The 23317-nt window shown below is 37.4% G+C and overlaps 1 protein-coding gene across 2 annotated transcripts in view; it reads right to left on the bottom strand.

Moving 5' to 3' along the window:
* LOC145990060 (F-box only protein 21-like) overlaps positions 1 to 22406 on the bottom strand; it is a 51751-nt gene extending 29345 nt beyond the window's left edge. The window contains exons 1-6 of one of the 2 annotated variants that reach the window (XM_083125712.1): positions 22075 to 22406; positions 16004 to 16264; positions 10023 to 10455; positions 8697 to 8833; positions 3635 to 3776; positions 1783 to 1980 (exon numbers count right to left, since the gene is read on the bottom strand). In XM_083125712.1, coding sequence (XP_082981838.1) covers positions 1783 to 1980; positions 3635 to 3776; positions 8697 to 8833; positions 10023 to 10455; positions 16004 to 16264; positions 22075 to 22247 — 1344 coding nt within the window. In that variant the 5' untranslated portion in view covers positions 22248 to 22406. The remainder of the gene's footprint in view (positions 1 to 1782; positions 1981 to 3634; positions 3777 to 8696; positions 8834 to 10022; positions 10456 to 16003; positions 16265 to 22074) is intronic. The other variant, XM_083125713.1, reaches the window with a different exon arrangement.
* Between the last annotated feature and the right edge of the window lie 911 nt (positions 22407 to 23317).

The raw sequence follows: 23317 nt of genomic DNA, 5'->3' as shown, positions 1-23317 counted from the left end.
TGCATAAAAGAGCAAAATTTCACCTTAAATGAAGTTAAAACTGACTTTCAAGGAGCTAGATTTTCGAAGACTCAATAAAGTGCCTCTTATGATAATGTTAGATGTCAAAGGGATACAGGTGGTGTGACCGCCTACCATTTCTTGTAGCACTGCTTGCAGCTGGAGAAAAGTCGGGATCAACTTCGTTACAAGGATTTTTACTTTTCAGTAAGTAAGTATAATGCTAATACTTATCTAATTTTAAACTGTGGGTAATTTCATAGCAATTTATATAAATGATTAACTTTAGACAACAGTAAGAAAATTCCATATTATAGCTTTAAAATATTTATTTGAATGGTAATTAAAAAAATAATAGTCATACAATAGTAACACCGAGACTAATGGACATGTCTTCCACTGTCAAAATTGCACGAGCAGCCTGATTTGTTTGAACACATACTGTGGTAAATTTGATTCCATAATAATTCATTTACTACTTTTGTTATTATTACTAATGAGATAAAAAAAACTAGAGATGCTGACTTGAATAAAGTGGTGCACAAGCATTCTATGGCGCTGCCTACAGTTGAAACTGTTAATATCAGCACTTAGAAGAATTACTTTGTCCCTCGGATGTGCTTCATCAATACAGTGGAACCTCGATTTTACATTTTTCAGGGAACCAGGGGAAAAAAGGTAAAGGTAAAGTGCTCCCCTGTGCATAGCACCACACCATGAAGGCATATAGGGGGTGTGGGGGTAACGCCCCACACTTTCTTGATCCGGTCGTGAGTGGGGGTGATGTGATCAGCATCACGCCCCTGACTGCCTTTAACCCCCAGGGTTTCCCCCCAGGTACCCATGTTATTCGATACTGGGTGGGCATCGAGGCCACTTCCAACCAGGGTGGAAATACTTAAAATGCAGGAAAACTTTGGAACATTTTGCTATGTTGTGACCATCAAGATTGGATGTATAATGCGGGAAAATGTAAAAAAAAAAGGGGGGGTGAATGTAAAATCGAGGTTCCACTGTACACACTGATCAATCGCAAAATTTTCCTTGCGTTTTTTTTTCTTTCTTTCTAATTCCCTCAGAATTCAAGGTTCTCCAAGTTTTCCAGGCGTGTGGGGGCCCTGTTATACCTACTAGGAATGTAAGTGTGAAATATATTCATCATCATCCTTCGCTGTTTCCTGCCTCTGGCTGGGTCGGCATAGAAGTCAAGCCTCTCCATTTTTTCCTGGTCTTCCACCACTCCTCTTTTTCAATGGTGTTCCAATCTTGTTCGCTTCTCCTAACACTCCACTATCTGCTCTTTCTACAGACATCTTGGTCTCTCCCTTGACCTTATTCCCATTTCTTGTGCGTTGTAATATAACAAAACTAATTCAGTGTAAAATGAGAAACTTTCAGTTCAGAACTACATATTCATTTCCTTAATAAATAGGAGAAGAGGACAAGATTGGTACACCGTGGAAAGATAGGAGTGGTGGAAGACCAGAAAAAATTGGAGAAGCTTGACTTCTATGCCAACCCAGCCAGAGGCAGGAAACTGTGAACTGTGGAAATTGTGATGATGAATAAATAGTTTTAATAATTTGTGCCTTACAATAATTATCATAATATTAAACTCAAAGTTTATAATGAAACCCACATCACTCGATTTATCACCCAAAATGGAAATTCTCATAATACTGCCTTATATTGCAAGCATAGAAATAATATTATATTACGATTGCACTTAAAAGCAATAATTGGAAATTTGCTTCGTCATATCCCTACTATCGACAATCTCACCTGCAATCTATCGATGACTTCATCTAAGTTGATGCTGAGGTGCATGTACAGACGTGCAAGATGTAGAGCGGAATCCAGATCTAGAGGGTTGATCAGCAGGAGCAGTTCAAGGGCATTCCGAAGGCACAGAAGCCGATTACCCATGTAGCCATTGTTACGACATGCCACCACCAGGTTCCTTGCAATGTGTTCAAGAACCTTCGAACAAGGGAATAACATGCACGTTTCAATCAATAAATGCAAATACAGTTTAAATATGTTTTCTTTATCAAAGATTGTTACATCAATTATATTGTTACAACTGCATCATGTACTTACAGTAGGTATGGGACAGATTAGTAAGTATTCTATCGGTATCGGCCAATATATGTATATCAGTGTATCGGTTTATCGGTACAATCCGATCTATAAACATCTTATAATTTACTGCAAAATTCTGCAATCTTGTTTTAAATTTTATGAATAATCTCCATGTCATGCTATTTTAAGAAAGTAATTGCATAAATATGCAATTTGTTTTGCATCTCAGTCAGCTTGAAATATACTAGTTTTATATTGGTACTTTATCGGTATTAGCCACAATTTCATATCAGTCCTTCCTTAATTTATAGCATACTAGCTAATTGCTAGGTGTTGTTATAATTATAATTCTCATATAGAAATACAGTTCACTTTTTAGAAACGTTGTCTGTCACTGACTTTATGTGATGAAAATGTTTGACCCTGTTTTTTAAGTCCACTTTATGCTAATCAAGCCTGGACCTACAGTTTAAAATTAGATCCGAACCACTACGTGACTTCACTGGGTATTGAACCTGGGACCCTTTGATTGCATGACAATGTTAGCACTATGTCATCAAGGAGGCAAATAATAAATAAACAACTACGATAATAATACATGTTAAAAAGTTTGAATAAATTAAACACTTATCTTTTTCTTTACCATATTTCAACTACATGAAACTATAGCTACCAGAAATTCAAACATGGATGTAGTCACATATTACCGAGCTGTTCGGTTAATTAAATTCCAAATATATAAGGGGGGGGGGAAACTACTTCGGTACAGAATTGGATACAGATATTGTAACAGGAATGACTAGGAGATTTGGAAAGGATGACTACTCTATATGAAAGAGACTCTATTGGTACCGGTCAATATATTCATATCCATAAAATCTAATATATTTACAAACAACCGGTAATTTAGTGCAAAATCCTGTCATTTTCATTATAATGTTTATACATTTTCACAAAAATTCCTAGCTGGGGGATGCTTGTATGGATCAACCTGGAAACAATGCAGTACTTGGGGATGCCTATGAAAATTATCACAGCTGGGGAATATAATAATAATCTGTGGCCTGTGAGGGCCAGTCCCTACTTACAGACTGATGGCCTCACTCCCGAGAGAGAGGTAGGAGATCATCCAACTAGTTATAGTGACGTGTGGTCAGCAGGTTGATGCCCAAGTCGTCGTTATATGTTTCTTATGACCGGTTATGCTTGTTTGTAGCTCCCCAATTTCCTCACGATGGTGGGTGGCAACCGGTCCCGTACACATGCCGAAATCTCAGGAATACTTGTTACCCTTCCCCAAGAAGACTTGAACCTGCGGGCATCCCATAGTCGGAGCCCAAAGCTTGCATTGTCACAGTGCGGGACCGCACCTGGGGGATACTTTATGAAAAATCGCTTGTAACTGAAGGATAGCATCCCCTCTTACTACAAACATTGTAATTTTTAACACACAGTATATGTTTAATATAATATTCATAGTTTTGTTTATCCAAAACAGGTGAAATCTGATCAAATTCAGATAAACAAGTTTTTAGTGTATAAAAGTTCTCACCACCAGAGGCTGAGCACCAGGCAGAGGGTGCCTGGACGAAGCGGGACACTGACCCTGGGAGAACCTGGGGCAGCTTCGTTTTGTGACATTGGTCCTCCCCTCGTCGAGATCAATGTAGTAGGAGCGGGAATCATCAGGTACACTGAAACACATTAACTGCATGAGATTTTTCCTCCCGCACATTCACTCTCTCATACCTTCATGCACACACTAACATATTCGCAAATTAGTGCTCGATACTTGGAAATCTCAAGGCATGATTGGTTTTGATAAAAATCAGATCTCATGTTACTGCACAAAGAGACCAAACAAGCTAACCAAGGTTCTGATAACATTAACTGTGGACATTTTTACAAAGTTATGTAGAATGAACAACTTTTATTGTTAATCATTGAGCGCCTAACAGAATCAATGTATTTGCAGCATTTTTGTATCTTTGGCTCTAACAGTTGGGCTGAAAAGTTCATAGGCTGATTCATAGATGGCGTTACTAGAATTAAATCCATGTGATTTTTACTTAGTACTAACCTTCAAAAGATACGTGTATAAATTTCACAGCTGCCGGATAATTAGTTCGTGAGATATAGCATTGTGAGTGAAGCAGCTTTTGTTATTGTGAAAAAATGGATAAAAAAGAATTTTGTGTGTTAATAAAGCATTGCTTTCTGGCAAAAAAAAATACTGTTGAAGGCAAGGCTTGGCTTGATAAACATTATTCGGACTCTGCACCAGGAAAATCAACCGTTGAGAAGTGGTTTGCTAAATTTAAACGAGGCAAAATGAGCATCGAAGACGATGCACGCAGTGGATGCCCCAAAGAGGCTGTTACCGACGAAAACATCACAAAAGTCCACAAAATAATTTTAAATGATCGTAAAGTGAAGTTGATCGAGATAGCTGAGACTTTAAAAATATCAAAGGAACGTGTTGGACATATTGTGCATGAATATTTGAACATGCGAAAGCTGTGTGCAAAATGGGTGCCGCGCGTGCTCACAATCGATCAAAAGCAACAACGTTTTGATGATTCGGAGCAATGTTTAGCAATATTCAACCGTAATAAACACGAATTTTTCCGTTGATATATTACAATGGATGAAACATGGCTCCATAACTACACTCCAGAGTCCAATCGACAGTCAGCCGAGTGGACTGCACGTGATGAACCGAATCCAAAGCGCGGAAAGACGCAAGTCGGCTGGCAAGGTTATGGCATCAGTATTCTGGGATGTGCATGGTATTATATTCATCGATTACCTCAAAAAGGGCCAGACCATCAACAGTGATTATTACATAGCGTTGTTGGGAGCGTTTAAAGGATGAAATCACGAAAAAACGGCCCCATTTGAAGAAGAAAAAAGTGCTGTTTCATCAAGACAATGCAACGTGTCACAAATCAATGAAAACGATGGCAAAATTATATGAATTAGACTACGAATTGCTTCCCCATCCACCATATTCTCCAGATCTGGCCCCCAGTGACTTTTTCCTGTTTGCAGACCTTAAAAGAATGGTCGCTGGAAAGAAATTTAGCACTGATGAAGAGGTAATCGCCGAAACTGAGGCCTATTTTGAGGCTAAAGAGAAATCGTACTATAAAAATGGCATCGAAAAATTGTATGACCGCTATAATCGTTGTATCGTCCTCAAAGGCAACTATATTGAATAATAAAATCAAATTTTGTCAAAAAAATATTTTTTACTATGTTAGCCTACGAACTTTTCAGCCCAACTGTTATGTGTAACTTTATTATTTATTATTGCTTGCCTGTCTTCACTGACACTTATATAGCATATTGAGCTATGACACTCAGGGTGCTGGGTTCAAATCCAGGATAAGGTATGGGCATTCGATTGTGTTTGTTCCTTATTTCATCAACCCACCATTTATCTTCATTACTGAAAAGTTAAATCCGAATTTACTCACATATAATGAGGATTTCTTTCTTTTTCAAATATTTTTTTTTCCCAAAAGCTGTGGTGTGTATTATGTAAGAAATAATTCAGACAGCCAACATTAAAACTACGGATGTTTTTACTGTCACTGCATATAACACATATATATCAACAGGTTGAATTTCTTTAGTAATAATATTTTTTAAAAAAAACAATACAAAAGTGTAATTTTGCGACATGGAGAAAAGCAGTGCCGCACCCTTCTGTCAGAATTTGTGTATGCACCTTACATGTGAGCGGTATTTGTTGAGTGAGAAATAACAGAAAATAACTTCCTGAGTGATGCAAAACCGTAACATAATTTTGATCTCCCTTTCTTCTACTACAGAATATACAAGGTGGTTACAGAAGTGAAAGCTTTGGGGTGGTAAACACAGTGGAGGGAGAAGGGGGAGATGGCATGGGTTGGTGACTCATTGTTTACACAAGAGGATGTTCTCTTGGTCCACGTGGCAATAGGTGACTCACTCTCGATTGGCATAGAAGCAGCTTTAGGACCTACAACTTGAATCTGAATTGCACTGCACATTATATATGAAATATAATTGTTTGTTGCTTTTTTTTCCCCTATCAAAGACCAGGGTGTGCATTTTACATGCACTCGCATTATATATGCATAAATACGGTACAGACGTCTTAATATGTCTTACTTGTTTCAAACAATTCAAATGTTTATTTGAGTTGTTGGAATGCATGAAAAGTACTCGTATCTGCCAAAAAACATAACCCCTGTGTGTGTCAGAAGTTGTACTTCCAAGAAATTAATGTCCCTCTGTGCAAAGGTTTGTTCTATCATGTTGGTTATTTATTTTTGCATTACATTTCTGCAAGGTGGACTGATTTAAATCACTTTAAATAAATAATTTATAAAATAACGTACACAAGGATTTTGTCGATATCAGAAACACTTTTGGTGAAAGTACATTATTCTCATAATCATTGAATGACGTTTATTAAGCTCTAAGAAAGGAAAAGAAAGGAAATTAAATACATGTATTGATGATGTGAAGGTCATATAAAAAAAAATGTAAACACACATTTCTCTTGAATTAAAATTCAACAATATGTACATTAGGTAAAAATAGCAAACATTTTGTATGGAAAAACATATAAAATACTAATCATGTTAAAACGTAAATAGTGTCATTATCATTAAACTGTAAATAAACATGGCAGCTGATATGTTTCACACTACCATTAAAAAAATCTCGAAAATTCAGCTACAAAGGCTATAAAAATATTTAAGAATATTTTAAGTTACAATTTTAGAGTACACCCAGAATGTTTTATTTTCACTGGAAGAAAGGTTACTGAAATTATTATTAGTTTCATTAACACACTCAACAAACATTTCCATAGTAGTTACAGTATCAGAAAAATGTATGTTTACATATAATTTTTATTTGCTTTAATCTGTTCAAATATTTTACACGGCTCTTTACTAGAAAAAGCCTTTCTACAAAAAACTTATACTTGGGCGAATCAAAAACTAAGTTACACCTGAGCCGTGTTCCTGTCCTAAAAGAGATAAAATAATCACGTTTGGTGGCAACACTGTCTGGAATGTATTCTCCCCATACCCAAAACAGCCATGCTACAGCTGCTTTAATATGAGAGTAGTCACCTTATGAGTATAGCGCATCGTATTGAGGTGGCGTCCAAAATTAAGGTGCCCTCTGTTGTCCGACTTTTGTGGACACGAAGGCATAATCAGAGTGAAATCCATCGCCAAATTGTCGAGGTGCATGGTGAGAATGCAATGCCAAGCCCCATGGTCAGGAAATGGTGCCAGATGTTCGAAGAGGAAAGAACAAACGTGAGAGAACAGTGTGTTCGGCAGCCTGCAACTGTGAACAATATAGACAATACGGAGCATGTGAATGCAATCCTCCTTGCCAACCGCCACGTGAAAATTAAAAGAGATTGCAAATGAACTGAACAATCCTACGATAGTGTGTCTATGCTGATTTATAACCAGTTGGGTGTATCGTAAACTGTGCTCTCACTGGCTGCCGCGATTGTTAACCAATGAGCACAAAGTCAACTCAATTGAAATTGGATGGAATTTTTACACACAAGAAACAAAAAAAAACTGGTCACACGATTCAAAAAGTGCTTAGAATACTTTGGTGACTATATGCAAAATAATCTAACAGTTATTTTTAGTGGCTTTTATTGATTTTATCTGCGATGTTTCATTCTGGTTTCCCAGAACTTTCTCAAGCTACACTAAGATATACATACAAAAACACAACCTACACACATGAAGTGTAAAGTGACTAGACATGTGAGGTTGTTTTCTTGTATGTATATCTTAGTGTAGCTTAAGAAAGTTCTGGGAAACCAGAACGAAACGTCGCAGATAAAATCAATAAAAACCACTAAAAGTAACTGTGTTAGATTATTTTGCATGTACAAAAAGTGGTTATGCGAACCTTCAAGAAGAACATTGATACTTCGATGACTATGTCGGAAAAAAGTTAGATGTTCATACATTTTTGTCCAATAATTATTTTCTTTCTAATGTGTTTTGTTTGCTTCATACAGGAAGGGAGGCAGGTGTAACTTACTTTTTGATTTACCCTAGTATCTATATGTATGGTATCAAAAACCATACAAGCAATTTTAAGAGTATTTTTTAAAAAAATAGATTTAAATTTTAAAAACCCAATTTAAATAAAAAATCAACAAAAATGATTTCTTAACTTAAAATCATGATTTTTTATCCACCCTGCTTTTCTGTTACTTTTGGCTATTCAGAATGATGTTTAGGTGAAAACAATCAAGGGGCACTTGTAAGGGACCCAGAACCTTCAGAGGCTCAATGTGCTTGGCAACCAAAGTGGATCCTGTCTGGTGGGTTAATAATCGTTACTATTTCAACAGTTAAAATGATGGAATTAATGTTTTTTATTTGTGTTTTACTAATGTTAAACGCATTCTTTAAACTATTGAATATTACCAATGCCCATAAATAATCATGTAGTCGCAGCACTCAGGCACGGAGTAGAAACATAGGACTAAAAATTCATATTTCCGTTTCCATAAAAGGGAGCAGTGTGTGGCAAATATTTTGCACCCAACCAGTGCCAGTAATGCAACTTACCTATCATCTCTTTCTGTCCATCTCAAGAGAAAATGTGCAGGGAAGATCACTGGATCACACTTAACTCCTAAACGCCGTGCAACTGCCTCGAAAACAACACTCAAGGTAATCGGAATGCCTTTCCTTGTTTCCAGAACCTAGGGAGACATAAAAGTTAACTTTTACTCATTTAGAAATAAATTATTTGCCGTACAAAGTAACTGCTTTGTATATTTATCCGATTCATGGGGCCTAAGTTTGGAGGGGCAAAATCGAACAGGGGACTAACGGGGGGGAGGGGGGGGGGCAGGATTGAACTTGGGGCTTAGAATCAAACTTGGGACCTCGGGAAGCAAGATTGAAAAGTTTTCCATCCTGTATAAAGCCCAGAACTATTTTTCTAAATAACTTACATTTGCGCAATCATAAAAGATACTCTTCAATACTTTCCTACTCAAGTTCCATGAGGTTAAAAAAAGTATCCTTATTTTTTAAATTTAGTAACCTGAAAATTTGGGTGGGGGCCTTATGCCTATGATCTGAATTTCATTATTTAAATCTAGAAAAAAATACACTCAAAAGTGAACATGACAATAAAAATATTTAAAACAGACAGAAATAGCTTTAAAACATATTGAAGCTGTATTTAAGGTGCATACTCATGAACTACTCCTGTGAACTAATCATGAACTACTCCTGTGAACATCAGTGGGCTGTTATATTGACATTTCATGCTTTTTCTTGAGAGACTTTATGACAGTACTAAAAAATGTTTCATATTTCCAAAACATGATACATGTACGAATTCCTGGTGATGATTCAGTGATTCTGTCATGCAGAATCCATTGCAGGCTATGGCCAGCTTATTTACCAAACTGCAAACTCTGTTCCAGAGATTCTGCTCACAATAACAAACCCTACAGGCACTGCTACAGGTATCCTACATCTTCCACATCTTTGTCAACAAATTGTACACACTGATGGTGACTACATTGAGGAACAGTAAAACTCTGAAACATATATCTCTATCACAAAATAAATAATTGCCACTATTAAGTTCAATTCCACAGATATACATATTAAGCCTTCAACTTTGAATACTAGTTAATCAATGAAGTTTATTCAACCCTGCTGAAAATAACTGAAAATCAAAATATAAAAACATTTTTCTTACCCAAGATATCTATAATCGATCATAAAGCTTCATGGGAGAAAAATTTGAAATATGCTTTTTCAGTCTCTTATCCTCGCAAATGCATATACCATAAAATTTCTTTTAGTTTAGAGAATAATATATATATTTTAAAACTGAATTTTCCAGAAAGATGCAATGGAAAGAAAACTTACTTTATTTATGTAGGAATTATCTGGACAGAAATATTGTTCCCTATTGCCATGGAAGCCCATTTCTTGGTACATTACACTGCACACTGCCGAGATGATCTGCCTGCATTCCGAAGAGGTCCACTGGCTCCCCTCTATGTTCCTGCTCTTCCACTGGCTGACTCTGTCCCGATGGCGGAAGAACGGATGGTTGGGGTTCTTCTCATGAAGAACATCTATGGATCTATTCATGATGCTGTCTAACTGTGAAACTATATCATCTTCGTCAATATCTTGGTCAGGTTGGCACCACTGAGCAATAAGAATTGCACCTTTCTCTAGGATCTGTTCCTCGACTGGCAGAGACAGGAATTTTCGCAGATTCTTCTTCAAAACTGTATGTCTGACAAACCGCACCACTTTCTCAGCATAATACTTCAGTGTCAAATTATCATCACTAAAAGATAAAGTACATAACAGTCAAGGTGGTTTCATATAAATTGCAATTTCACAATTTAAATCTCTTTAACCTGTTTGTGCCCAAATTATTTCTTTCTGAGTACTTGCATTTATATTTGATATTTACTTACTTAGAACATAAATAAGTGTCTGAAATGATTTTTTTTATTTTTTAGTGTATAGTTTGTGAGAAAACTGATGTCGACATTTGTCGACAATGGTCACAAGTAACCCCAGTATAGATTCCCTATAGCATGTCGACAATGGGCATGAAAGGCATCATCGAAAATTAATAGAAAAAATACATATAGTGTTTTGTTATTTTGTATTTATTATCTAATGACATAAATATAAATTGTTTTCTTACACTTGAACTCTACAGATACACAATATCGTCAAATCCAACAAATAATAAGGATTTTCTAATAAGGATGTTCTCATAGAAATAATGAAAATATCTTATTTCTTTTCCTCAAAATTGTTGTTTCTTTTTTTTTACCTTGTATGAAACACCTAGCTGCAATTCACATGGCAGCCAACTTGACCTATCTGACACTTCTTACGTGTAGCTTTTCCGCAGAACCCACAGCTCACTTGCGTCACACATGTTTGAAGGTATACTTGCCTCGTTCATTGGATCCCCAGGCGGCATCAAAGCGCGCTGGTTTCCTTTGGAAACCAGATCCTCCAACCCTCGAGAATATTGCAATCCTGTGACGTGTGCAGGGTGAGCATGCTGTCAACAGGCTGGACGTTGCCAAGTCACTTCCTCCCCCAAGGCTTTCTCTTCGCCGCCTTTCACAAACTCCACAACAAGATAGCGGTATGAGGTGTGTATGCGAGTTCGTATTCTTTGATTGACAAGTGTATTTTTTATCTAGTTTATTGTTATATCTTAGAAATATTACGGGAAAACAGAGTTTGTATTGTCATGTGGCGACCGTGGGACACAACCGAAGTTCCAGATCATTCAAGAAACCAAGATAATCCTCAACCAAGCACTTCCAGAGCACCGAACAGAAAAGTATCCAAAACCAAAACGTTGAACAAAGTCAGTTATTTGTGTGTAATGTGCACGAATATGTCGAAAAGAAAAAGCTAGGAAAAGGAGCCATTGCAGAGACAGCCAAAGTATTAAAGTTAGACAGAAAAACCGTGCGAAATGTGATTCAGAGAGGTCCAGTCACACCAAAGAAGCCTGGAAATAAAAAGAGAAAATTTAACAAAGTGGACGAGTTTACTTGTGATTTTATTAGATGCGAGATTTACAAGTTCTATAGTACAGGACAGTCACCGACAGTGAGTTAACTATTGAAACTTTTAAAAAGTGTCTCGGACTTCCCTTATGAAGAAACAACGCTTCCAGAACTAATAAAAAAACTTGGTTTTCGGTTTGGTCGCTTAAGGAAGAAGAATGTAATAATGGAATCGGCGAGAATTGTTGCTTGTAGATACCGGTATCTACGGAGACTACAGGAGCTGCGTTCAGAAGGTTGCAAACTCATTTACTTGGATGAGACTTGGTATGACACCTACGATGCAGTCAAGAAGGGGTGGGACGATGGTACATGCAATTGTATTTTAAAGTCGCCATCGGGGAGGGGGAAACATATTATGGTGCTCCATGCTGGGGGCAGTGAGGTGAGGAATGGGTACCAAATTGTCTCTATCTGTCAGCAAAGAACATTGGAGATTGCAAAGCGGACAGCCATGATGAAATGACAGGAAAAGTTTTTGAAAATTGGTTCGAAAATTATATTTTGGCAAATATGCCAATCGATACAAAATGCGTCATTATCATGGATAATGCTAGTTACCATTCGCGCCTATTGGTCAAAATCCCAACAATGAATACCAAGTTGCAGGATATTGTTTCATTCATGGGACAGCACAGGATCCAGATACCAAACCCAGTTCCAATAAAAGTAGTTTTATTAGATGTTATTAAATCTGCAAACATAAAAAAAAGATATGTAGTGGACGAGCTTGCACACTCACGTGGACATGAAGTGTTGCGTCTTCTCCCTTACCATTGTGTGCTGAATCCAATCAAACTAGTATGGTCTCAGCTTAAATTGTTCCTGAGGAAAAACAATGTGACCCTTACACTGAGTGCTAGCGTGTGTCAGCTATTGCAGGATGGTGCAGCGACAATTGACTCCCAGCTATGGGCATCATGCATCACAACACTGATCGTAACCAGGAGCGATTCATCACTCATGTTGGAGAGAGTGACGACGATGAATAAAGGTAAGCCACATTAAATTATCTTATTAAACGTTATAAAATGCTATGCAAGATTGAACGAATCAGATGATTATTATGATGTATTTTCGTGTCACAGAAATAATGAAATGCCATAATTAATTATCTGTGTCGATTTATTTATTTATGTCACTTGCTTTGAGTGCAGCACGTCGACTTCCCTCCGCCGTGCTCTTAAAGCATGGCAACAATGCGTTGCCTGGAGATTTGTTGGGGTGGTCTTGCTAAGGAGGTCCTGGCTCATTAGGAGAGGGGCGGGCAGGGTAAGGTTCCAAAGGCAGCCGCCTGGGGAACCAATGAATGCGACAACTATAGCGTCCGTGGCCAAAAAACATACCTCATCAGGTACCCGTTTGTCAACTTTCATGGTTGGCCTACCGGCTGCAGGATGCTGTTTCATGTACATAACTAAGTATGTCCTGACAACATCTCTCATGAATCCAAGCAAGTTCAGGTTTTCTGAAGACACTTTAAAAGTTAAGCGATATAATTGCCATGCATTATTCATTGTAACGTTAAGTATGTAAGCAATCATTGGCCAGTACCACTTCTTATTTCTGATATTAATGCGACACGATGCAATATTTTGGTCAAGTCGATCAATTCCCCCCATGAATGTATTGTACATGACAACACAAGCTGGTTGAGGGACAAACATATGCTTTTTGTGTGCACTTGACCATCTTTTAACTTTACAGATTGGGTCCGTACCACAAGCTGTAGAAATTACAGTTACGACACTTCAGTTCAGAACACGACACCTTTTCCTCAAGAATATAACACGCAATTTCTACTGTAACTACCAGTAATACTCAGTAGATTAAAACAGAAGTATAGGTTGTCCACAACAAATTTAAAATGTCTTGATTCTTCTTTTCTTCAAAAACTTACTTCTAGTGAACTTCAACAAAAATATTGATTTTTTTCAGAAACACAGCGAATTTCTCTAACATTTCCAGAAAAAGTAAATACCCGGAATTTTCCAGAAAGAGAACATTCCCTGACTTTTCCATTATTTCCAGGTTTTCTACTCTGGTAGACACTTGGGTTGTAGTTCCACATATTGACGTGTGGCGGTAGGACTGCTGACTCTAGATGAATTGAGTACACTCTAAAATAACATTCTCACAAAAAGAACAAATTGCGTTCAGCAAAATTCAACTTGCACATGGCAGACATAGTGTTAAGTGGCACTTCAATATCGAACACATTCAATCCCAGGGTTTTTAAATGGGTAATATCTCAGAAACCCGGGCATTTTATGTGATTTTCAACAATCTGAAACAATTTATTTTTTGGCCTTGCTATACGTGTGTTATACATCAAAATAAAGGCAATTTCTTTGCCTACACGATAAAAAAGAAACAATTAGAATCTGTGTATTCTGGCATGTGCTAGAGATGTTCAACATAGTCCTTGTTTTTCATATAATGAAAAGTCCGTACTTCTAAAACTACCCTTAGTATGACACACAGGAGGTGTTAAAGTACATAACTCATTACAAGTAAATAAATAAGTCTTCCATTTCTTTCGATATTTCAAAAACTAAATATGCTGACCAAGGCAGTAATTTATTTTATTAAAAACATAAACTAACGTAACGTTTCAACCTTCTAACAAGGTCTTCTTCAGACTCTGTATCAAGTACAAAAGTTTTGTACTTGATACAGAGTCTGAAGAAGACCTTGTTAGAAGGTTGAAACGTTACGTTAGTTTATGTTTTTAATAAAATAAATTACTGCCTTGGTCAGCATATTTAGTTTTTCATAATCATGGAAACAAGGCTTAATGGAGTTACGATATTTCAAGTAAACACATTGGTCCCATAGGAGTTTTCTCAGGGAGGGGGGCTCTTCAAGATCCCATATGTAGGGTGTACTGAAATGGATCCTATCATCAACATAAAAAAGTAATGTTAGCATACTAAATTCCATTAGCCAGGAAGGGGAGCTCGAGCCCCCTGCCCCCATATGGGCACTCATGGTCAAGCGTGTGTGTGTGTTTGCGAGTGATGATAAAGCACTAAAAATATAGGCCTATTATTGCAATCAATGAAATGAATGTGCTTTCCATTCAATGAGAAGACGGTTCAAAATTTCACCACCAGGGTGCAGCACAATGCAGAGGCACACCAAATGAACTCCCAGGAACATTCTGCACGTGCATGGCCCAGCATCGTAACTCCAAACATTCAAAAGATATTGCCCATACTATGCACGTGCATGGGACACTTACCACATTCAGGATGGTTGTGCATAGCACGAGCATGGGATTCAAGGTGTTAAGAGGTTCGTCATACTGATTTGCCAAGATTGTCAAGTTGCAAGAAGCATGCAGCAACATTAAGGTGATGCTTCTTGTTATCTACGAAGTCATTTTCCTTTCCAGTTTCGTGATTGTGTAAGTCTATTAAACTATTCATAATATCTAGATAAGAGTAAAGATTCACGTCAATCTCTAGAAACAATTCTAAGCAGATGTAATTTTTCATATTTTGGAATACCGTAGTTTTTTCGAAAGGAGAGAAAAAATCGAAAAAAAAAACTGCCAAAGATCCAGCCAAGCCATGTGTCACTCTGAACCAAGACTTCAGAAATAAATGCAACCTTTGACATAACAAGATGCATGTGCTTGTCTCTTACATGTCATTTTTTCAACACTGTACGTTGGGTTGCCTTAGGGTTGCCAGACTTCTAAAATAAAAAGGGGACATACAGATTATATAGACATGGATATAGTTAAATTTATTTTTTATAACATTTTTAAACATTACAAAATCAATTGCTGTTTAAAGCATTTTTAACCCCTAATTTTTAACATTTTCGCAAAATATATTAATATTTGAGTGGACTCTTGGCATCCTTTAAAAGGACATTTCTTTTCCAATGCATTACTATAAAATTCAGAACATGACTTATTCTCATTCACTAGAACTTGCAATATGCTTTCCACTGTCGTTAACTCCAGCCGATTTCGTTCTTCGGTCCGCTGAACAGTCATCATAGAAAATATGATGTATAAAATGATTTTGAAATTTTAATTCGTTATTTCTTATGCTAAATACAGGACATTTCTTTAAAAAAGGGGGACAATCCCATACGTCAAACGTCTGGCAACCCTAGGTTGTCTTGATCTGTTGGTCACACATGAGAGGTAAATACATTTTCACAGACCAGAGGTGACGTTGATACTTATCAACTTTGGTTGTAATCCTCCTATATCATGTGTCGCTTGTTGCACATCACTTTGGCCCAAAAACTACCGAACACAAACCAACTTACCTTTTGTTATCATGGACGACACCCATGAGCTCATCAATAACAAAATAAGAGAGATGCTCATTATCTTCTAACAGCGCAGAAAAAGCCTTGAACTCTGAATTGGAGACCTCCTCTAGTTTGTGGTATCTGGCTGACATTCCAGCAAGCTGTCTCTGCACAAAACATGACGTCCAGTGCAAATGAATGAATTCCTCCTTCCAGTTAACTATGCTACGTGGGCCACAACACGTGCATGCATAGTGTTTGAGGGCCTTGGGCCACCTGGAAAAAGGAGAACAAGGATTTCAGTTCACGTAATTACGTCAGAAGTGCACACGGAAAACAACTTGGATGTGCATACACAATTGTTCAGTGCCACATGTACACATTTTTGTTTTATCAAGACACGGTTACTCAAAATTCAAGAAAAAAAATCAGGTACAATTCCAGGTTTTCATGGCAACTTTTACAAAAATTCAAGGCAAAAAATAATAACAATTGTTGCAATAAAATTATAAATTCAGTGATAAAGATTTTTACTAAAGATTCTGTACAAAAAAGGGGATGCTTGTGTGTCTTATATGCCGGCAAATACGGTATATGCAGTAAAAACAGGAGTGTTCTGCCACAAAAGAAGTGATGTGGGTGATGCAACAAATCGTAATTTTATAAGGAACATGGAAGACTGGATAAAGAAGATATGCACAGAGAAAGGGGAAGAAGAAATCAAAATTAATAGTCTCTGGGAACAACTGGAAGAGAATGGCTATGAAAAGAAAGATACACACAACATCAGCAGAAGAAGGCAAGAAATAAAAGAGAGAATACCGGAAGAGAAGGAAGAAAAAGAGAGATGGTTTGGTATAAGAAGTATGGGAGATGCCACAGACAAGATATGCAAAGTGCTGAGGAAAATGGGTATAATAACTTACAGGAAGGGAGGATGCACTGTTTTAAGTATAGCCAGCAAGAAGAAGGAAGAAAAGAGAGAGGAAGAAGAGGAAGGGGTTATCTAAGAGGTGAAGTGCAGAGGATGTGAAAGTGTATATATAGGGGAAACGAAGAAGAGACTTAAACACAGGTTAAAGCAACACATGGATGATTTGAGATTGAAGAGACAGGAATGCCATATTCAAACACACTAGAGAAACGGGACATGAAGTAGAATGGGATTCGGCTAGGCGAATAGGAAAAGAGAATAGAGAACTAGTGAGAAAATGGAAGGAGGCCAAAGAAATAGAAAAGAAAGGAGAAGACATCATGAATTGGAATGGATGACTCAAGATAAACAAGGAATGGAAGACTGTGTTGGAGAAAGATGAAAGGGTGAAGAAAAGGAAGGAGGGGAAAAAATGAAGAATGAACAAGGAAGAAAGAGAAGAAGATGACCAGAGGAGGAGGTATTCATCCATATCCAAAAAGGCAGGAGGGGTGGGGGAATGGTAAAGAGGTGGTTCCAGACTCTTGCTAATCTTGACCTGTCAATCACCTGTCAGTGTTGTAGACCCATTAGTCAACTGTCAAGAGGTGATATGTTTAATTCCTTTGGAGAAACCTTCCAAGATAAGGACTGTCAACTTGATTTGTTTTTATGTGGCTAGTGACCCTGCTATGTGTAGTATATTTCATCATCTTAGTTTAGTTCTTCGTCTGGGGAAGTCCCTCATACAGGGTTGAAACGTTACATGTTAAGTGTTTTTATATCTTAATAAACTGCCTTGGTCAGCAACTTAGTGCTTTTTAATATGGAAACAAGGCTTAATTATATTACAATTGTGATTTGGGCAATTTAGAGTTATGGCACACTATGAGGCAGAAAGGAACTTAAAATAAAGACCATTCATCAGCTGCTCTTTACAAACTTCATAAGGTTTGTGTTATTGAAACCCTTCAAATTTGTAAGGAGAGGTTGAGTGCTCTGTCTATTCTGTCCTTTGAGAAGGAGCTCAAAAAATCTTTGGATTTAAACAAGGTTGTAGATGCTCATAATTATTGTAATTTCTTGCTATGGTTCATTTTCTCATTTTAGCAAAAAAAAAGTACTCACACTCCCTACATAGACATAGTGTTATGTGTAGTATTTATACGTATATCCAGCAAATTGATAATGAATGTATTTTATACTTCATATGAATAGTGATATTATTTCACTCAATAGTGGCGTAGGAAATCAATACAATGGGACAATCCATGTCAAGTGGTCCAGGATATGAGAAAATCGTTGCTCCACAATTTTTAAAAAATATATTTTTTTCTGTGCAGTTACATTACAATGTTGTTAGTTGAAAACAGTCATTATTTTAATTTTAGTGGCTGTAGGTTTCGAGTGGCAGCCATATTTGTTTTCAAAGATCCGCCATTTTTGGCCCCTAATTATCCTATCGATGTGGAACAAAAACCAAAATGATCAGCAAACTGTAAGCTACAAGACTGTGTATTAGCCATTGTTATATATGAATTATGAAAGGGTGAAATTTACTTTTGAAAAAGTAGGCCATTGACGCTAAAAGTCCCCGATTTTAGCAGATAATATTTGCAAGAAGGGAAATGGTCAGGAAGTTGAGCTTTACTGGATAAAGAGCTCTGATATAGATGTGCTCATTCACCAAGTTTCAACCCTTAGACATGCCCCCCTTTTTTATAGAAATGATTAAAAAGTTAGAAAAGTGAAAAAAAGTGCACCTTTCACAGGTAGATATCCCTGGTGGGGGACCTGATAAAAATATACAATCCCTCCCCATAACAGTTCGGTATGAATATATTATGTACCAAAAATTAGGATTTTCAGATTTCATTATAAGAAACTTTAATATTAACACAAAGTTATACCTACAAAAGCATATGCAGAAGCACGTATAAATGAGAGTTTACTGTATATACATCATAAATCAATTGACAGTGGACGAATTGTCGGGCAACATGGATTGGACCACTTGACATGGATTATCCCAATATAATTATTGCATTTTGTTTACATAAAAGATTTGTGGGCTCCACGCCGATATCTTACACCCTGGATTTCGCAAACATTTCAAATATTTTCGTCAAATAAATAAGTTTCTTGTAACAAGGGTGTTTCTAAATAGCACGGAATGTATTTTTTTACCTCTACGGCTACGAAACTTACGTTTTTTTTTTTATATTGAAGTTCCTTACGTACGTAGCATCTATACAGCTTTTCGGGGCTTCCATAATGGATACCCGATTCATGTCACAGGCGCACGTCTACACACTTTTTTTCTCTTCTTATGATTGACTTGTGCAATGAGATAATTTGCGATATGTTATTTGTGACAACGTTATATTGTGGAACATCGCAGACATTTCTCTTCGCAACTGCAGGCCATAAAAGGGGAGGGTTGTATTTTCTGAATGACTTGTGGGATGGGATAATTTGCAACTTCTTATTTGTATGATGGTATGGAAAGGGGAGGGTAGTATTCTGTGGAAAAGGACAACAAAGACTTCTGACATACGACTTACTTCTCTTTTGGACTTTCAAATTAACTTCGACCCTCAATTCAGCATGCACTTGGGATAAAGAGGTAAGTTACCTTTTCAGGTTTAATTTCAGCCTTATTTCTTTAGTCCCTAAACGTGTCAGTGCAAAAAATAGGGCTTATTGGGGGCAGGTGGCTACGGCCAGTTTCTAACATACCTTCAAAAGGGACTCTATATAGAAAGGCGGGGCCGCAGTAGGAGGCGGTAAGTTAATTACCCCAGGGACGGAGCCCGGAATCGGTGGGAAATTTGAACACAGCAACCACCTTGCAACTTCAAACGGCTGTACAGTCGTAAATACTTATTTCCGCGCTCCAAAATTTTATTATTCACAATTAACAGCACATAATCTTCATGAAAAAAAAATTAACCTACGAAATCGAGGGTGTAAGATTTCGACACAGACACAATTCATGTCTAAAAGTGCAGTAAAGTATTAAGTAAATACCTTTTAGCCAGCCCTCGAGAATTTTACTATAAAATCTATAGCACCCCCCCCCCCACACACTTCTTTCAGGCTGGCGCCATCACTGGTTACTACTGGCCGGCCATAGAAAACAGAAAGAGAAAAAGTTACACGTTTCACTAGAAAGTCAAATATATATGGGAAGTAGACGCTAATCCACATAAAACTAAAGTTGAAACAGCTTCAGATTTAAGAATCGCTTATACCACACTTTACACAAACAATAGTAAAAGAAACAATTTTTTAAAATTGTGTATTTAAACTATAGTGTCTACCGTAGTATTTTAGTATCAGTGTTCACTAATAAAGTAATAAAGTGACAAATGTATTTAAGAATCAAACTTTCAGATTCGTTAATTTAACACTTTATGACAGAAATAACCTGTATTACGTATATCTTGTTCCTCAAAACTGATTCCATTACAGTATTTAGATGCATTTAGCAACACCCCCACACCCCTTTTCCACTAACTCACCTATCGAGATCTAACAGAAATGTTTAAATAATTTGGAACCATTAAAGCATACGGTAACGGTGCTATCTCGCACAAACAATTTTTTCATTTTTACAGGACAAAGTACTTACGGAATTGAGATTCGGTAACAGTATGGTATAGGGAAAACACATTTCACTCGATCATTTCGTCATTTTTTACATTCGTACTTACCTATTATGCATTGCGAAACATTGTTTAAGGTGGGATTTCGCTTCTTTCACGAAAATAGCTTCAATTTTACACATATCTAGTAATTATTGTTCGTTCCTCTCACACACAATATGGCGGAGAAATCTTGACTAGCGTTGTCGATGATCAGTGGGTTTGAAGTGTTGCAGCCTTCTTCACCGAAAAATACCTACTTTCGTGTTACTCATTTTGTATTTTTTTCTGGGTTCGAAAACCCCACGAACCATGCACATGTAGCCCTACACACCATTGACGGATAGCCCCACAAACCAATCATAAATACACAAACCATTCATAAATAGCTCCACGAACCATGCACGCAAGGTTAGGTTAGGCAAACATAGTTAAAATTGTCATGTTCTGGCAAAACAATGGCGAGTTTGGAAACATTGACCGGGGGTTACGACATAGAACGCACGGAACATTTGGTTCACGTAGTTGAACGAAATGGAGGCAAGAGCGTTTGTGCATCGAAGAGAACATTAATGTTGGGAGAGAACATTACTGTCGAAAAATACATGATTTACCGGCCGAATAAGTTGAACAAAGGGAGAAAACTCTTCCACTAGCTTTCAAAAGTCTACAGAAACTCAGTTCCGTAAGTAGTTTCTCCTGTAAATTTGAAGAAATTTGTTTTCCCTATACCATACTGTTACCTGAGTTTCTTTAGATTATTGAAAGGCCATGGATGCATTTTTTTTCCATCATGCAATATACTTGACTGCAAATTCATGTATATTTCAAGAAAAGTATCTTTCCAACACTCTACGGTAACCAGATGTTGCGTACGTTTCATGATGTAACCCCCTTGAAGTGTTTCCAACCATGCGGTTGTTTGAAAGATTTTTTTTTCTATTTTTTAAAGCTGTCTAGCATTGTGTTACGAACAAAATTTTAACCATGCTTGCCTAACCTAACCGAACCTAAAGGTTCGTGGGGCTATCCATAAATGGTTTATGGGGCTATCCGTCAATGGTTTTTTGGAGTTCGAACCCGGGAAAAATCCAAAATCAGTAACACCAAAGTAGGTATTTTTCGATTAAGAAGGTTGGAAACACTGCATACCCACTGATGATTCACCACGCTACTCAAGATGTGGCTGCCATCTTGTGGTATGCAAGCGAAGAAAGCAAGAACAATAATTACTCATACCGATAAATTGAAGTTATTTTCTTCATAAGATCAAAATCTCAAATTCAAGAACCTTTCGCAATGCATAATACGTAAGTATTAGTGTGAAAAATACGAAAATAAGGGAATCAGAGACGTTTGGTGGTTACTGAAATTTTAATGGCACCAGTACCAAGGATACAATCGCACCGCAGTAGAATGCAAAATATTGCGTGACTCACTGTTATAGGTGAAAACTATCGTACACGAAATGTTATTCATGTACTTATGCATGTCCTTATTTTGAACTAGGCGCAAACATATCTTACCGTTGTCCCAATTTATTTTTCCACAGCTCATTATCATTACTTATCCTTCTCAAGCTTGAACAAACACTCGAAAAACTGCATACATCTTTATATGTTATTACGTTATTTAGCAAAATATACTGCAATATTTCATTTGGTAATTTCAACAACAACGTAAAACTTTCTTCCTCCATTGTACTTTATTTTGGTAAACAAACTGCTGGGAGCAGTAAAAGACAGTTTGCCTTCTTCTTAGCAGATTTCACTGGTCCAGTGCCATCGTTCTGTGTGCGGAAGGGACGGGACGGGAAATAAATCTCAACATTCGAGATGGGAAAAATTCGGAAATGTTCGAAATTTCCCGAAGCTCTGGAAATCTCGAATTCCACACGTTATTTTCACTTCAAGTGATTGTTTTTGCATTTGTGGAATAAAAACAAACCGTGTGATTGCTTTTGCATTTGTGGAATAAAAACAAACCATTTCCAATAAGTTCCAGATACAGGGGCGGCGCCAGGGTGGCGCGAGGTGGTGCTTGCGCACCCCTTAATTTTCTACCACACCCCTTTCAGCACCCCCTACGTTCAACGATGGTTCAACTGAAACATACCTACAGTCGGGACGCGCTAGCAACCGGCGTGGAACCACCCGCTCTGGTAGTGACGCGCCGTTGCCGGATTGACCTACTTCAGGATTTTCGCGAGCCCACAGAAACACGTGTAGGATTAAACATCTGGTTAAAGTCAACAACGGGACCCTTCCATTGTTCTCATTCCGACTCTGTTCATATTTGAAGGAACAACGTTAACTACTTCTGTTCTTTCATTCATCATTAATGTTACGAAAATCGAGCAATTGCCAAGCGTTTCGTTGTAATTTATTGAACTCTGTATTGCCAGAGCCTGTATTCTCATGTAGCTTCCCAAATTATCTCACTTCACACATCCACATGTGCCTCCCCGATGGTACAGTGGTAGGGTAAGCGTCGTCGCCTTGTAATCAAGTAGTCCTGGGTTCGATACCCTGTCGAGGCACATAGTGGTTCGGATCCCACTTTCAACTGTAGGTCCATTCTAGATTAGCCGTAGTGTGCATAAAGTAGACTTGAAAACACCAACTCAATCAATTAATTCACAAACAATTGATTTGTTCTTGATAAATTCTTCTCCGTAATACAGTAACTCAGTTCTGTGAAATTCTGTTTTAGAGGTGAATTTTTGTAAGTTCCGCAAAATATAATTTAAAAACGTGTGAACGAAACCAA

Source organism: Lepisma saccharinum, chromosome 7 (genome assembly GCF_977018435.1).
Source record: "Lepisma saccharinum chromosome 7, izLepSacc3.1, whole genome shotgun sequence".
NCBI lineage: Eukaryota > Metazoa > Arthropoda > Insecta > Zygentoma > Lepismatidae > Lepisma > Lepisma saccharinum.
The sequence above is the reverse complement of the archived record's forward strand: the minus strand, read 5'-3'. Positions and strand labels throughout refer to the sequence as shown.